This window comes from Lissotriton helveticus, chromosome 2_1 (assembly GCF_964261635.1).
Source record: "Lissotriton helveticus chromosome 2_1, aLisHel1.1, whole genome shotgun sequence".
NCBI lineage: Eukaryota > Metazoa > Chordata > Amphibia > Caudata > Salamandridae > Lissotriton > Lissotriton helveticus.
Window position 1 is genome coordinate 624,480,642 of NC_136059.1, and position 13,484 is coordinate 624,494,125.

General features: G+C 44.5%; 1 protein-coding gene across 1 annotated transcript in view; it reads left to right on the top strand.

Moving 5' to 3' along the window:
- LOC144818189 (versican core protein-like) overlaps positions 1 to 13,484 on the top strand; it is a 181,417-nt gene that overhangs the window by 91,704 nt on the left and 76,229 nt on the right. Inside the window, exon 7 of the mRNA XM_078675329.1 lies at positions 7,815 to 11,006. Coding sequence (XP_078531455.1) covers positions 7,815 to 11,006 — 3,192 coding nt within the window. The remainder of the gene's footprint in view (positions 1 to 7,814; positions 11,007 to 13,484) is intronic.

Here is a 13,484-nt window from a genome sequence, read left to right on the forward strand (position 1 = left end):
AATCCTTTCCCATTTCCCTACTGACCATAACAAAGCAAGCTGAAAGACATGCCTTGTGTAGTAGACAATTCATGCGCAGATGGCGCTGATCGCTTGTTTTCGCTATGCCAGGGGATATTTTTGATCTCACTAATGTACTTTTGCGTAAGCCATTACTATTTTTTTAAGGGTATCACTCAAAGGTTCTGTTTTTCTTACACTGATGCCAACCATAGACTTTCTTTCGTGTAAGATTTGGGTCGAGGACAAAATTACTTGCCGGGGGAGGTTTGTGTGTATAAGTTGCATGTGTTGCCATAGCAACGATCATTGCACAACTTACAGAAGCAGGATGGAAATATCTTGTAGTGAGGGAAAGTTAGCAGAAGTGATAGTTACTTGATCCTAGATTGCGTAAATGGGGATCTTGTGATAAAAAAGCATCACAAAATGTTAAATTGTCGCTCAGCTGACCTCCCTCTGGTAACATAAAACACATAATGTTTGCAAGAATGATGCGTATCACATGAATAAAAAAAAAAGATACAATTTTGCTGACTTTTAGCTTTAGTCAACTATATTCTCCAGTCTTACTTACTTCCTTTGTAGCATGGAACCACCCAAATATATCCACCCCAGGAGGCCGTCTATGCTTAGGGAAGACCCGTGGCAACAAGGGGGCACATTGTGTGCTCCCACCATCGTGTTTCATGGGGTAGGACGGGCCTATTTGTGCCTCAGCCCTCATCTCCTTCCCCAATCATGAGAGGTTTTACCTGGTGAAAAATCACACCCCATAAACCTGGTAATCCACGGTGCGAGAAGACCAGTAAACTCATAGTCCAGCAGAGCGGTATTACTCCAAGGTGAGATGGTCTGAGCCCCCATCAGAATGAGGATGGGGGAAGTGTTCTATTATACTTCATTTTCACGAAAGGTGTAGGAAAGTAAGGCCATTTATGCAATAACATAGTTCATGGCCAACAAGAAGTTTCCAATACATTTTTTGTTGTAGTTTATTTCCCTAAACCGATTTTTTTGGAATCTCCACACACCGGATACTCTACTGATAGAATTTTAGGCAAAAAAATCAGGTGCCAAGTATCTCACACAAATCAAACATTGCCCTGGAGCACGCCTAGGAGAGTTATTAGTTATTACAAACCTACTAAATGTATAATCCTAGACCAGGCAGCCTGGTGTTTGCAAGTCTATTTTGAGAACAATGCTTATCTTTTAAAAATCCTTCATTGTGTTTTGAGATGACTCCTAAGTAATTGAAAGGTCCCTGGAAAAGAAGCAAGGTCATGCTTTAAAAAAGAACATCCCAATCATGAACTTGGTCATTTCATTCATAATTCGAATTACTCTTCATTGATGATCTCCCCTGTTATGTTATGTTATGTTATTTAAATTTTTATAGCGCGCAGCTGCCCCAGCAAAGGGGCGTCCTGGCGCTTTTGACAGATGCTATAACATAACACACAATAAAGAAAGGAAATTAACTAGACACCGGGAACAGGAAAGTTTTAATCGCCTGCCTGAAGGCGAGCAGATCTTCAAGAGCTCGGATGTGTACCGGGAGCGAATTCCATAAACCTGCTGCTAGCACCCTAAAGGAGCGGCCACCCATTCTGCTCAGTTTAAAGCGTGGACAGACGGCCAAATGAAGCCCTTCCGATCTCAAGGATCTCGAAGGTGTATAGGGCGTAAGGAGAGGGGCAAGTGCCGGCGGCGAAGAAGATTTCAAAATTTTAAAGGCCAGACACAGCGCCTTGAACTTAATTCGCTGTCTAACCGGGAGCCAGTGCAGGGCCGAGATGGTACTAGACACTGAACAATGTCTGGGGAGGCCCACAATGGCTCGTGCCGTGGCATTTTGTACTCTTTGGAGCCTAGAGGCCTCCGCTTGATTCACCCCTAACAGCAATGAGCTACCGTAGTCCAGCCGAGATAGTATTGAGGCCTGGACTACAAGCTGTCTGGTAGGGGGATCAAAGTACTTTAGGACCGGCCTAGTCCCACGCAGAATTCCATAGCACGTAGCAGCCACCTTCATGGTGTGGTCTCTGAAGGTAAGCGCAGAGTCTACCCAGGCTCCTAGATTTCTCACTCCAGTAGCTGGAATAGGAGTGACACCAAGCTCTGATGGCCACCACTGGTTACTCCATAGCTCCGCGTGCTTCCCTAACACCAACACCTCCGTTTTGGTGGCATTCAACTGAAGGCAGTTGGTGCGAAGCCAGCCGGCTACTGCTAAAAGACCCGCACGGAACCTGGGGGCCTCCACCTCAGGGTCTTCACTAAGTGTCACCGCTAGCTGTGTGTCGTCCGCATATGAGGCCATCGTGAGACCCCACTGTTTGACGACACCAGCCAGCGGTTTCACATAGAGGTTGAACATTGTAGGGCTCAACGCAGATCCCTGTGGTACCCCCAGCTCCAGGGGATAGGTGGCGGATTGGCCAGGTGGTATAGCCACTTTAAAGGAGCGATCTGCCAGAAAAGACCGAAACCACTGGAGAGCGACATCCGTCACTCCCACCTCCTGTAAGCGTTGGATGAGTATATGGTGGGACACGGTATCGAAGGCAGCGCTTAAATCTAATAGTATTAGCGCTGCAGTATGACCTGAGTCAAGTACCTGGCGAAGATGTTCCGTGATGTAAAGTAATGCCGTCTCGGTACTGTGTCCTGACCGGAAGCCGTTCTGGCTAGGATCCAAAATCTGGTTACGAACCAGATGCTCGGACAAAACAGAGTTGACATGGGCTTCTGTTACTTTCGCGATCCAAGGCAACAGGGAAATAGGTCGATAATTTTCTGGCAATCGGGGGTCAGAGTTGGCTTTTTTTAATATAGGAGTGACCACCGCCTGTTTCCATGCCGCGGGTACCGTTCCACAAGACAGTGACCTGTTGATGAGGTTCAATATGGGATCACGGCACAGCGGGGAAAGTGTGTTAATGAAGGCTGGTTTTAACGGGTCCGCTGGAGAGCCTGACTTGACCTTAAGGCTGAACCTGTCAAAGGCCTCAGTCGACAGTTCAGGTAAAGTGGCCAGAGGCTCATGATCTGTCGTGCCAGGGATAATAGCCTCTCGATCCTGGTGGAGTGTGTCGAACCCATTATAGATTTTTTTCACTTTCTCCACAAAAAAGGAGGCCAATTTATCACAGTGAGAATCTGTGCAAATCACCTCTGATGAGGATCTGTTTTTCATAAGGTCCTTCAGTACCTTAAAAATCAGTTTTGAAGGATTGGGGCTAGTAGCAAATTCATGAGCGTAAAATGCAGCTCTTGCTCTGCAGATAGCTCTATGATAGAGCTTCAGCTCTGTGAAATACCGAGTTTTCAGAGCGGGGTCATAGGAACGTCTCCATTCCCTCTCTGTTTTTCGGCAGGATTTTTTCAAATCTGCGAGACACTCATTATACCAGGGACTAGGTGTTTTTGTCCGGCCTTTCGACCACCGTAGAGGTATAAGAGAATCCAGGGCATCGGTGATCCAAGCGCAGAACTGTTGGTATCCTTGTTCCACATCAGTGAAGGTGCTCAAAGGTTTTCGCTCTAATATACTGTAGAACTCTTCCAACGTAAGCTTGTGCCAAGGCCTTTTAAGGATAGGCCTGTCCGTGGATATGAAAGGCTTCTCATGGACCGGACAGAAAGCTTCTACTAGCAGATGATCAGTCCACCCCATCAGCCTCGGGTCTGACAATCTTAACCCATCTAGCGTGGAAAAAAAGGGGTCAAGAATATGGCCTCCCGAATGGGTTGGAAGGGTAACGAGCTGAGTAAGTTGGAGAGCTTCCAAATCCGCCACCAAGGAGCTCACGGAAGTGGAAGACCCATTATCGAAATGGATATTGAGGTCACCCAAGATATTAAAATTGGCACAGCCTAGAGCTATAGGACTAACCATATCGGCCAACGCGGACCTAAAGACCGAGTCATTGCCGGGGGGGCGGTATACAAGTAACCCACTGAAAGTAAATTGATGGGAGAAGGCGACTTTGAAAATAGCACTTTCACATGCGGGTAGTCCTGACGGCTTCCATTCAGCCGGAAAGCAGGATTTGACTGCCATAGCAATACCACCACCTCTTGTGGTCCTATTAGAAGTGAAGATGGTATAGTTCTGGGGGAATGCGAGATTCAATATGGCAGAGTCAGAGTCCTGAAGCCAGGTTTCTGTCATTAGAAAAACATCGGGATCCTCTTTCTCTATCAGATCATAGATAGACAGGTGATGCTTTACAAGTGATCTAACGTTAAGGCACCAGATACGAAGATCTTGCGATGCAACACGTAGTCGTGTGACTGGAGCGGCATTTTCCAAGGAGCGTATTTTAGTCGGGCTCATAAGAGACCAGCTTTTACAGGCGCAACTATATGGGCCAATTAAAGGGTTCACAGGCTTACACACACATCCTTTGGACATATGCCCTATGGCCAGCAACTCTGACCGTGTGTAAGACAACATACCTGCCAGAAGCCGCGAAGCAACGATGTGATGAGATACAGAGCCTGCCCCGCCTCGCGCTGCCTCGACGCGGACGAGCGCAGACGGGCAGGACTCTGGCACGACTCCGGCAAGCGACGGCGTCCACACCTGCGCGTCCCGCTGCGCGGGAGAGGGGAGCTTTAAGTAGGCTCGCCAATTCAAGCGCGAGCGCGAGGACGCTCCAAGATGGCGCCCGAAGCTATCTTCCCATCCCTACCCAAAATGGCGCCCACAATGAGCCACCCCCGGGATCCAGGCCCGCCAAAACGGCGGTGAGGGAGCCAATTAAATGCGGTATGTGGAGGGGGCCAAGACCCAGCTAAAATCAGGGGATAAGTGCAACAACTAAGATTTAAACGAAATACAAAATGAGGAGAGTTAAAAGCGCGGCGAAGCGCCTGCAACAGCGCCAGCAGCAGCGTGTGTCCAATAAAATGAGCATCTGTCAAGACTTGTGCTGATTTACTAAAGAAGAGTGGCCCCTCGAGAAACAGATGCTAATCAATTATATACAGTGTTGTTCTTCCCCCATTTGCCAGTGTTGCCAGTCCTCCAATCAGCACAAGTCTAATTACCATGTGTTCTTTCAAAATATGACTCAACTGAAGGGTCATGCAGGCCCAGTTTAGGGCAAGAACCCACTGAGTATACTCTTTTCAGCTGGTACAGTTTTGTTTTTACATTTCAAATCTGGATTCATATGAAGCGAGCTAGTCTCATTCCTTGTAAAACGTGTTGTAATGAAATGTAAGGTCGGTTTGTAGAGCGCTGCTTGTCAACTATGGTGGTATCTAGGCACTTATCATGGTGACTAATCTTTTTGATGGTTTCAGGCAAAATCGTGTGTTCTGGGACAATCAGAAAGAAAACAATGTATTTCATGTCTGTATTTATTTTTAAAAGCAGAAAATAGTGCTTCTTATGAGTGAATCTTCATGCTGTCCTTCATGAATTTTAGCCAAACTGCTGAGCAGATAAACAGCATGGGTTGTTAAAAAACTGGATGAGATTTTCTTGAATGCAGGTATATGTTAACATATATTTGTACACCTGTGGTTGTAGTGTTTTATTATATTTGACTGCTTAGTTTTGTAAAATGTGACTGGCATCAAAGTGTAAGTGCATGTTTTGCAGTTTAATAAATGCGGAAATATACCGTTTTATGACTCCATTTAATCTCAAAACACAAAATAAATTTTAATAAACACAAATAAGCTGGCCCAAAAATAAATATGGATAAATACAGACGGAAATCTTAAAAAAATAAATACCATTAAACCGGGAGCCCTATTTATAGCTCAGATACTGTCTAAGATTTTTTTTTTACACAGTAAAATCAATTTACATCGTACCTTCGTACAATTCCTTGGCAAAACCCTGAAACATAACAAATCTCTCCGTCACATTCCCTAGACCTACTGACCCCACATCACCATAATCCGTGGCTGTATGAGTGCCAGTAACAATAACATTCCAGCAGAGTATTTAAAAATATGCAATCGAAAAAATAGATTAGGTCATAACTTGGCCATAGGAATGGCCCAGAATTGACCCCAAACTATCTTAGAGCTGGCATAGTAAAGTACAGTTACAAAAATAACATCCATATCTATAGATAGTGTTATTCTTTAGATGTAAACTAGCAACCCGCCCCGGCGTTGCCCGGGGCAGAAGGGGGCTGGGGGCAGCATTTCAGGCTTGCGTGTACCTTACCTCAGCGCTTGCTCCCAGTCGCACAAACCCAGGCCCCCGCTTCAGTCCGCCTCACTTCACTGCCCCCCACTACTCTTACTTAAATGTCTGCACCAAATGTGAAAGCCGTTTTAAAACCTAGCATTTATTTTGCTATCCTGCTCCAGTCCGCCTCACTTCACCGCCCCCCACTACACCAAGCCAGTCTACACGCCCCGCTGCAGTCCGCTATCCCGCTCCATTCCGCCTCACTTACCGCTCCTCCCCGCGTACTTCACCGCTCCTCCCCGCGTTTCACATACCTCATGGCGCTGCAGTCTTGCTACGTTCTCCGCTCCTCCATGCGCTCTTGTCCTCCATTCCGCTCCAGTCCGCCTTACTTCACCGCTCTTCCCCGCGGTTCACGTACCTTATTCCCTCCAGTCTGGCTAAGTTTTCCACTCCTCCCCGCGCTGTTGTCCGCTCCTCCTTGCGTTCCTGTCCTCCGATGATGTCAGCACGCACGTTGTTAGCACACACGGCCGGCGCTACTTCTTAGGGACTACTTTTTTTATTGTTTATTTTTTAAATAACGTTTATTTTTATTTTTTTTATAGCCTATGTCTATCTACTGGACCCCCCCTTTCCAACACTGTATTAGGTGTTGCGATTGGTGGTGTACTTTTCGAGTTTACCTGGCTCAAAGGACACAGTTCTCTCTTTATAATAGTAGTATAGATTGGGGATTTCTGTGTTTAGAAATTAAAGAATAATCAACGTGTGTATGACTACAAAGAAGCTGTGGCACCACATATTCATCAGCATCTGCATGCCTGAGGTCACCCAAGTAAAATTTACATCGGTTGCCTGTCTGAGGCGTGTAGCAAGCAGGCACATATGACATGTTTACACGGCCTGGGTCAGAAATTTCATGTCTTTGTCACCACAAGCGGCAAGCACCTTTTCCTACATTAAAAAACATGTCTTCATGGAAAGTGAAAGCATGGCAGCTCCAGTATGAGCAACCATCTTGGGATTTTAGCTCTGATAACTGCCAGAAATAAACAGGGCAAGGTTGCTTCAGAATCTGTAAGTAGGGCGGAGCCCTGACACAGAGCAGAGCCAGGGAATAATGACCCTTGTGGCCCTTGTTTCTTCTAGCACAGGTGGCACAGACATAGAACGGTGTATCGTCATTTACAAAGAGATGAGCTCTCTGCCCTTCCCCTACGAGAGTCACAATCTATACAGGCGACAAATAGACCCTCAGGCCCGTGTCCGTCCGAGCTATGACTCCTGGATTTTATTTTATTTTACAGAGTTTTATGTTAAAGAACACTCATGAAGCTAGCATGCACCCACCGGTTTAGCATGTAAAAAGAAGGGCATGCTGTGTATGTGTGTCACCAACTCGGCAATGGTAGTGAGAAAATGCTCGTGTGCGTTTAAGTGTTTTTTCAGTATGCTAAAAGTAAATAAGCTGTAAATGTATTTCAGCCATGAATATTCAGTTTATTATTTTGATTATATTTATTTTCATGCTCTACTCTCCGTGCTAGCCATAGTAACAAAATATATTTTGCTTTCAATCTGGAATACGATACAAATTACAATGTTGTTAACTTTTTCACACCGATTGTGCTTTTTGTTTTTGCAGAAAAAAAGAAAATATCCGACTCGGCGCCTGTTATTCTGATATTGCCTGTAGACACTGTGTCTGCGAGTGCGATCCGCAAAGTAGAAGCACTGCCCGTACAAACCACTCTAAAGCCACGCGAGTCAATAACCCAGGAAGTTAAAAAAGAGGCCACAGAGGCGAGCAGTACACCAGAAGAAGTTGTAACGGAAGCAGAAGTGACTCAAACGGACGACTCTGCAACAGCAGCACCTGCACTCTTGATACAAGCAGAAAGCACTTCCTCTACAGAAAATGAGGTTGCCACAGAAGATCAGACTGAGAAAATGGCGGACGCTACACCAGTGCCAACAACAGGCACAGTTAAAACAGAAATGCTTGAAGAGATACATGCAGTGGATGAATTGTCAGCAGAACCAGCCACAAGCCACATTACCCCCACAATTGTGCCAACACAAAGAACTAGTGCGGATATTACAGACATTGCCAGCAGTTCACAAAAACCCCTCACTGATCAATCACAACTTGGAGAAGGTGAAGAGGACAGCCAAACATTTTCAACACAACAGACTGACACAAGCACAACAATTGCTTTTCTGGATGCTTCGCTGCAGACCACCTTGCAAGAAAATGCCACAATTGAAACATTGGAAACAGAGAGCTCAGTTACGCTGACAAAGGAAGACGTGCAGTTAAGTGCTGAATCCACCGAAGTGTCAGTTGAAGCAAAAAGTCCTCAAAACATTACAACCATCATCATTTCCCAAGGAGCATTCACCGATCAATATGGACCTATAACAGACTTTGGTACTGAAACTGTAACACTGCAGCAGAGTACTGCAACTTCTGCAGTATTTACAGACGTGGACATAATCACAGTATCTAAGACATTCCCAGATGGAAGCGGTGTGACTATGCAAGAGTCCTCAGTGCAGGATGTTTTATCATCCACAGATAAAACACCCCTCTTTGTAGCCTCATCTAGCAGGCAGCCCTTTCTAGAAGTTATCACTGTTTCAAAGACATCACCAGATGAGGCAGATGTGACGAGTAGTGAGGCTCCTGCAACTGTGGCAACATTGCCTTACAAGGCACAGACATCTCTTTCCGCTCTGGTCGAAGAGGAGGTATCATCAGGAGACCACGAAGAGCCTCTTTTGAATATAAGGGCTACAGAAGCAGATGGACTGACATCTACTGATGTCACTGTAGAAACTCTTCCACCCACATCCACGCCATTCATGATAGAGTGTGACACAGTTCCAGGATCACCACAAACTACCACTCAGTCTGAAGATTTAACAGAAAGTGCATCTCAGTTGGTTGCTGAAGGAACACCAGCTGTTGTTTTTGTCTCTGAAGGAGCAGAAGGGTCAGGTATGCTTGAAGGCAAAGAGGAAACACAATATACTGAAAAAGTAGAGTTCACTACTTCTCTTGTTACTGAAAGTTATAGACATGAAAGTGCTGACGTGTCTACTGAAGTTACGTCACTCTCAAAAGTGTCAGAGGGCCAGTCTGATGTTGGAACCTTCCCACCAAAACCTGAAAAGCCTTCGGAAGCAGGGGTATCACCTACCCCCTTGCTAATGGAAATAAGCAGCAAAGGAGAACTGGAAGAACCTGTGTCTGAGAGAAGCAAAGCACCTTCCGCAATTGAGAGGCCTGAGCACAAAGATGAAGACAGCACACAGTCTACAGTGACGGAAAGTAGTCATCAGAAAATGTCAACAGCAACAGCATTTGTCGCTTCTAGAGAGCCTGAAGAAAACACAGATGTCACTTTAGCGGCAGAAATTCGGGTGGATACAGATGTTGAAGGCAGTGCTATGGGAGAGGAAGGGACAGAGATTGCAAAGATAGTGACCACACAACAGGTACAAACCCAGCATGGTGATGAAACAACATCTACTGCTATTAAGACAGATGAACTGACTTTGCATGTCGATCTAACAACTATGGCTCCTGATGCTTCTGAGAAAGATACAAGTCAAATAATCGAAGCAACACCCACAGCTCCAGTGCCAGAATTAACCTATACAGAGAGCGCAATTTTGGAGCAGTCAGTTTCTGGTTCAGATTCAGCTCTGGAGGTGACATCTTCACTAATACATGAACAAGATGTGACATTGAAGCCAGATCTCCCAGTAGATACAGAAGGGTCAGCAGATTTTGGTAAAGACGACACTACTGGAGGGGAGCTTACCCCTGGAAAGATTATTATAGCTACACCCGAAGCTCCAATAGGCACCACAGTCGCGGAGATATCTGATGAAGTCGACACCACAAGTGAACAGGAAATGAAACCTGCAGGCACTACAACAGAAGCACCAAGAACTAAAATTGAAATAGTTACCCAGGCTAAACATGAGGAAGAAACTGAGAAAGTGGGTCCTCTGAAAGCAGTGTCTGAGGAGCCTTTGCTACCTGAACATGTGACCCATGTACCAACAAGATCCGAAAAAGAAGAAACATTTACTGAAGAAAGCCTGGAGGGTTCAGGTATGAGTGTCGAAAGCACAACCACTGAACAAGCTATTGTTTCCGATAAAGAAAAAAGCATGTTGCCTGTCTCAGAAACTCCAGGTACAACTTCACCCGCTGGGACAGATGATGTCGTGACTGTATCGTCAATACCTGAAAGATTGATCTTGCCACCAGAGAGCACAGCGGAAGTGGGTATAGAAGAGGCCTTAACACAAGACAGTCCTAAGCAAACAGAAACAATTCAAGCAAGTAAGGCACCAGAAACAGAAACTGTTGCAAGTGATGTGACAGTCCAGGCAATGTTACCAAGCTCTGAAGATATAGGCACACCTTCCCATGGCGGTGTGTTAGAAAGTCATACCCCTTCGACTACCCATCAATTCATATCCACACAGCGACCACTTCTAATTGATGGGGAACCCGGCGAAGAGACGAGCAAAGACATGCTTGTCATAGAAGAATCTGTTTCTCCCTTTAAAGCTACTACTGAAGTGGATTTGCCAGGCAAGAAGACTGAGACAGAAATAGATTCTGAATATTTCACAACTGCAAGCGATACAGTGATTTCACAGCCAACAACGACTCCAGCCTGTGATGAGGCTACTGAGGGCTTGGAGCCAACCCAAGAAGCCATCCCGCTCTCAGAAGATGGATCTGGAGTACAAATATCACATCCTCTTGGAATCATTCATGTGATTATGGTTAATATCACTGATAATGAAACAGGTATGCAGACTGTTGTTTTAGTCATAAGATATCCCCCTTTTTAAATATAATTTATAATTTACGAATATAAACATCACTGTAGTAAACTCTGTTGTAAAGACCCAAACAAACATTATTTATGAAATGGTACAATTTATGCATGCAAAAAGTATGAAGATTAATGTCTTGACATTTATCAATGCCGATCCTGCAATTTATTGAATATGTTGCCGTGCATTTCGCATGATCTGAAGCTATTAATGTACATATGTATTTAAATATTGGTCATTTGTAAATGGATAAAAAGCTAGAAATTTCCACTTTAAAGTGTAAGGCTGAGTCAAATCGGTTAGGTTATGGGTGGGTAAGCAAAAGGATTTGAAGTAGGTAAAGAAATAGGTTGTTAAAATACCAGATCAGTATGATATGCTCACATGCAACTTGCAGGACTACTGGCTGGTCGACAAAGAATACTTTTGAGAGTTCTAGGGGGTGGTGCTTGATGAGCGGAGTTCTCTAGACTGTGTGTGTATGGTGATCCTAGGCTTGAAGCATGATGGCCCTTTGCCATGTTGGCTCTGTCAGGGGGCAGAGGGGTCTGTAGTCTATGAGGGCTGTCACAAGCGGCCAATGTAGTTCTTTCACTGCTTCACGAAGAGGATTATTTGGGTTCAGTTGGAAAATGAGCCGTTCTGCTTATATGGACTGGTTTGAAGATTCCTGATTGGGACAATCGACAGACCAAGATGAAGGCAGCTGGCAGTGAAAATCAAGTTTGGTGGTCCCAATGAGGCTTTCAAATGAAAAGGCAGAAATGTTGTGAGGTTTGCCAGCATATATGTATAATTATATAGACCTTAAAGGAGTCATTACAAAGACTCCTTACTTTAGGTGTCAGAAACAAGTGAAAGCTAAAGCCAAAAAGAGCAATGCTAATTGCAAATGAGATGTCCAAAGGAAACCAAAATGTAGGATTTTAATCTAAATTCACGTGAGTTATTTTGGGCCAGTCTTGTGACTAATGCTTGTGGTCTATGGAGAAATGTTCCTATATTGATGCAAGGTTTTAAATGGGGAGGCAGTCTCAGAGGTGGCCATCAGTATTGGATGCTAACAACATTTGCTGAATTTAGAGAAGGATAGATCGAGACAGTTCTTCAATGCTGTATTTCAGGATGTTGAGGAAGACAGATTCAAGGCTGCCTTCTGGTCTAAAAGCAGATTGTCTTTTACAATAAAATGAGATTTCCGAATCCAGTTCTAGATTGGTTTGAATGCAAGGTAATCAATCACTGGCTGGTCAGTAGAAGGTAAGAGATTGAAACCCATACATGCTTCAGTGAAGGTGAGGGTTTAGTTTGATAGAATGGCTTGTCTGTGGTGGAAGGGAAGTCTGAACAAGAACATTGGTCACAAAGTCAAATACTGACGATGGAATGCAGTCAAGATTTTAGGAGAAAAGGCCTGCTGCTTCTGTAGCATCTTAAATACTATTCCTAGTGAGCGACCTGGCGAGGGACGCATGCAATGATGTATACTACAGGGTTCCTGGCCTTGTGCGGTATGATGATTTTCTCTTTCATGGCACCGATTTAATACATGGTGCACATTTTTGCAGGATTCTTAGGAAGATGAGAAGTATTCCTACGTGCACTTGGTTCTGGTGAGGCGTCTGTAAATTTAGAAATGTTAACTGGTAAATTTTCCCATGTTTTAATTGTGCCACTGTAGTGAAGTCAATTTGCACTTATATTGTTGCTCTAGTGCCCAAAGGGTTTTGTGGTACCTTTCCATTTTAAACATACGTGCTAAGGGTAGTTTATAATGTACACAGGTGTTCACCTTGTACACCTAGGACCAAAGTGAAGAAAGGGAAGCTTAAGAAAGCCTAGATGGTTCTTTTTTTTGCATGACACACACAGGTAGCTTGCATGTTACAATTTGTTCAGGTAAGGTGAAATAGGAAATATGCATGGAGGGGGTAGGACGTAAATTGAAGGACATTTATGTGAGAGGAGAAAATAACATAATCATTCAGGTTCATGCTATAAATATGTGTAAAACACTCACACCCAGATTTATTTAGATTTTTCATAGATTTGCATTACTTTTGTGGCACAGCTTCGATGCAAAATTCATTTTGGCAGTTACTAAGCCACACTAAGTCTATTTGTGTGGCTATGCGTCATTTAGTAAATGCGAGGCAACACGAAGCAGTTCATAGTGCTACTTCGCCTTACTTTGCGTCGTGTAGGCGTTACATGTGTGGATCATTGGTTTTTCCCATGCATCCACTGATGTATTTTGATGCAAACCCAGATTTACAAAGACTTGTAAACCTTGGCTTCCCCAAAATAGTGCACCTACCTGACAGAGATTTAACGAAGAAAAATATATATATCTTTTCTCCTGGTTACATCCTCTTTCCGTGTGTGCTGCCAACTGAAGTGCCCATACTAAGAGAAATATGTCTCTAAGGACTGTTTTTTTGCAGGAGGC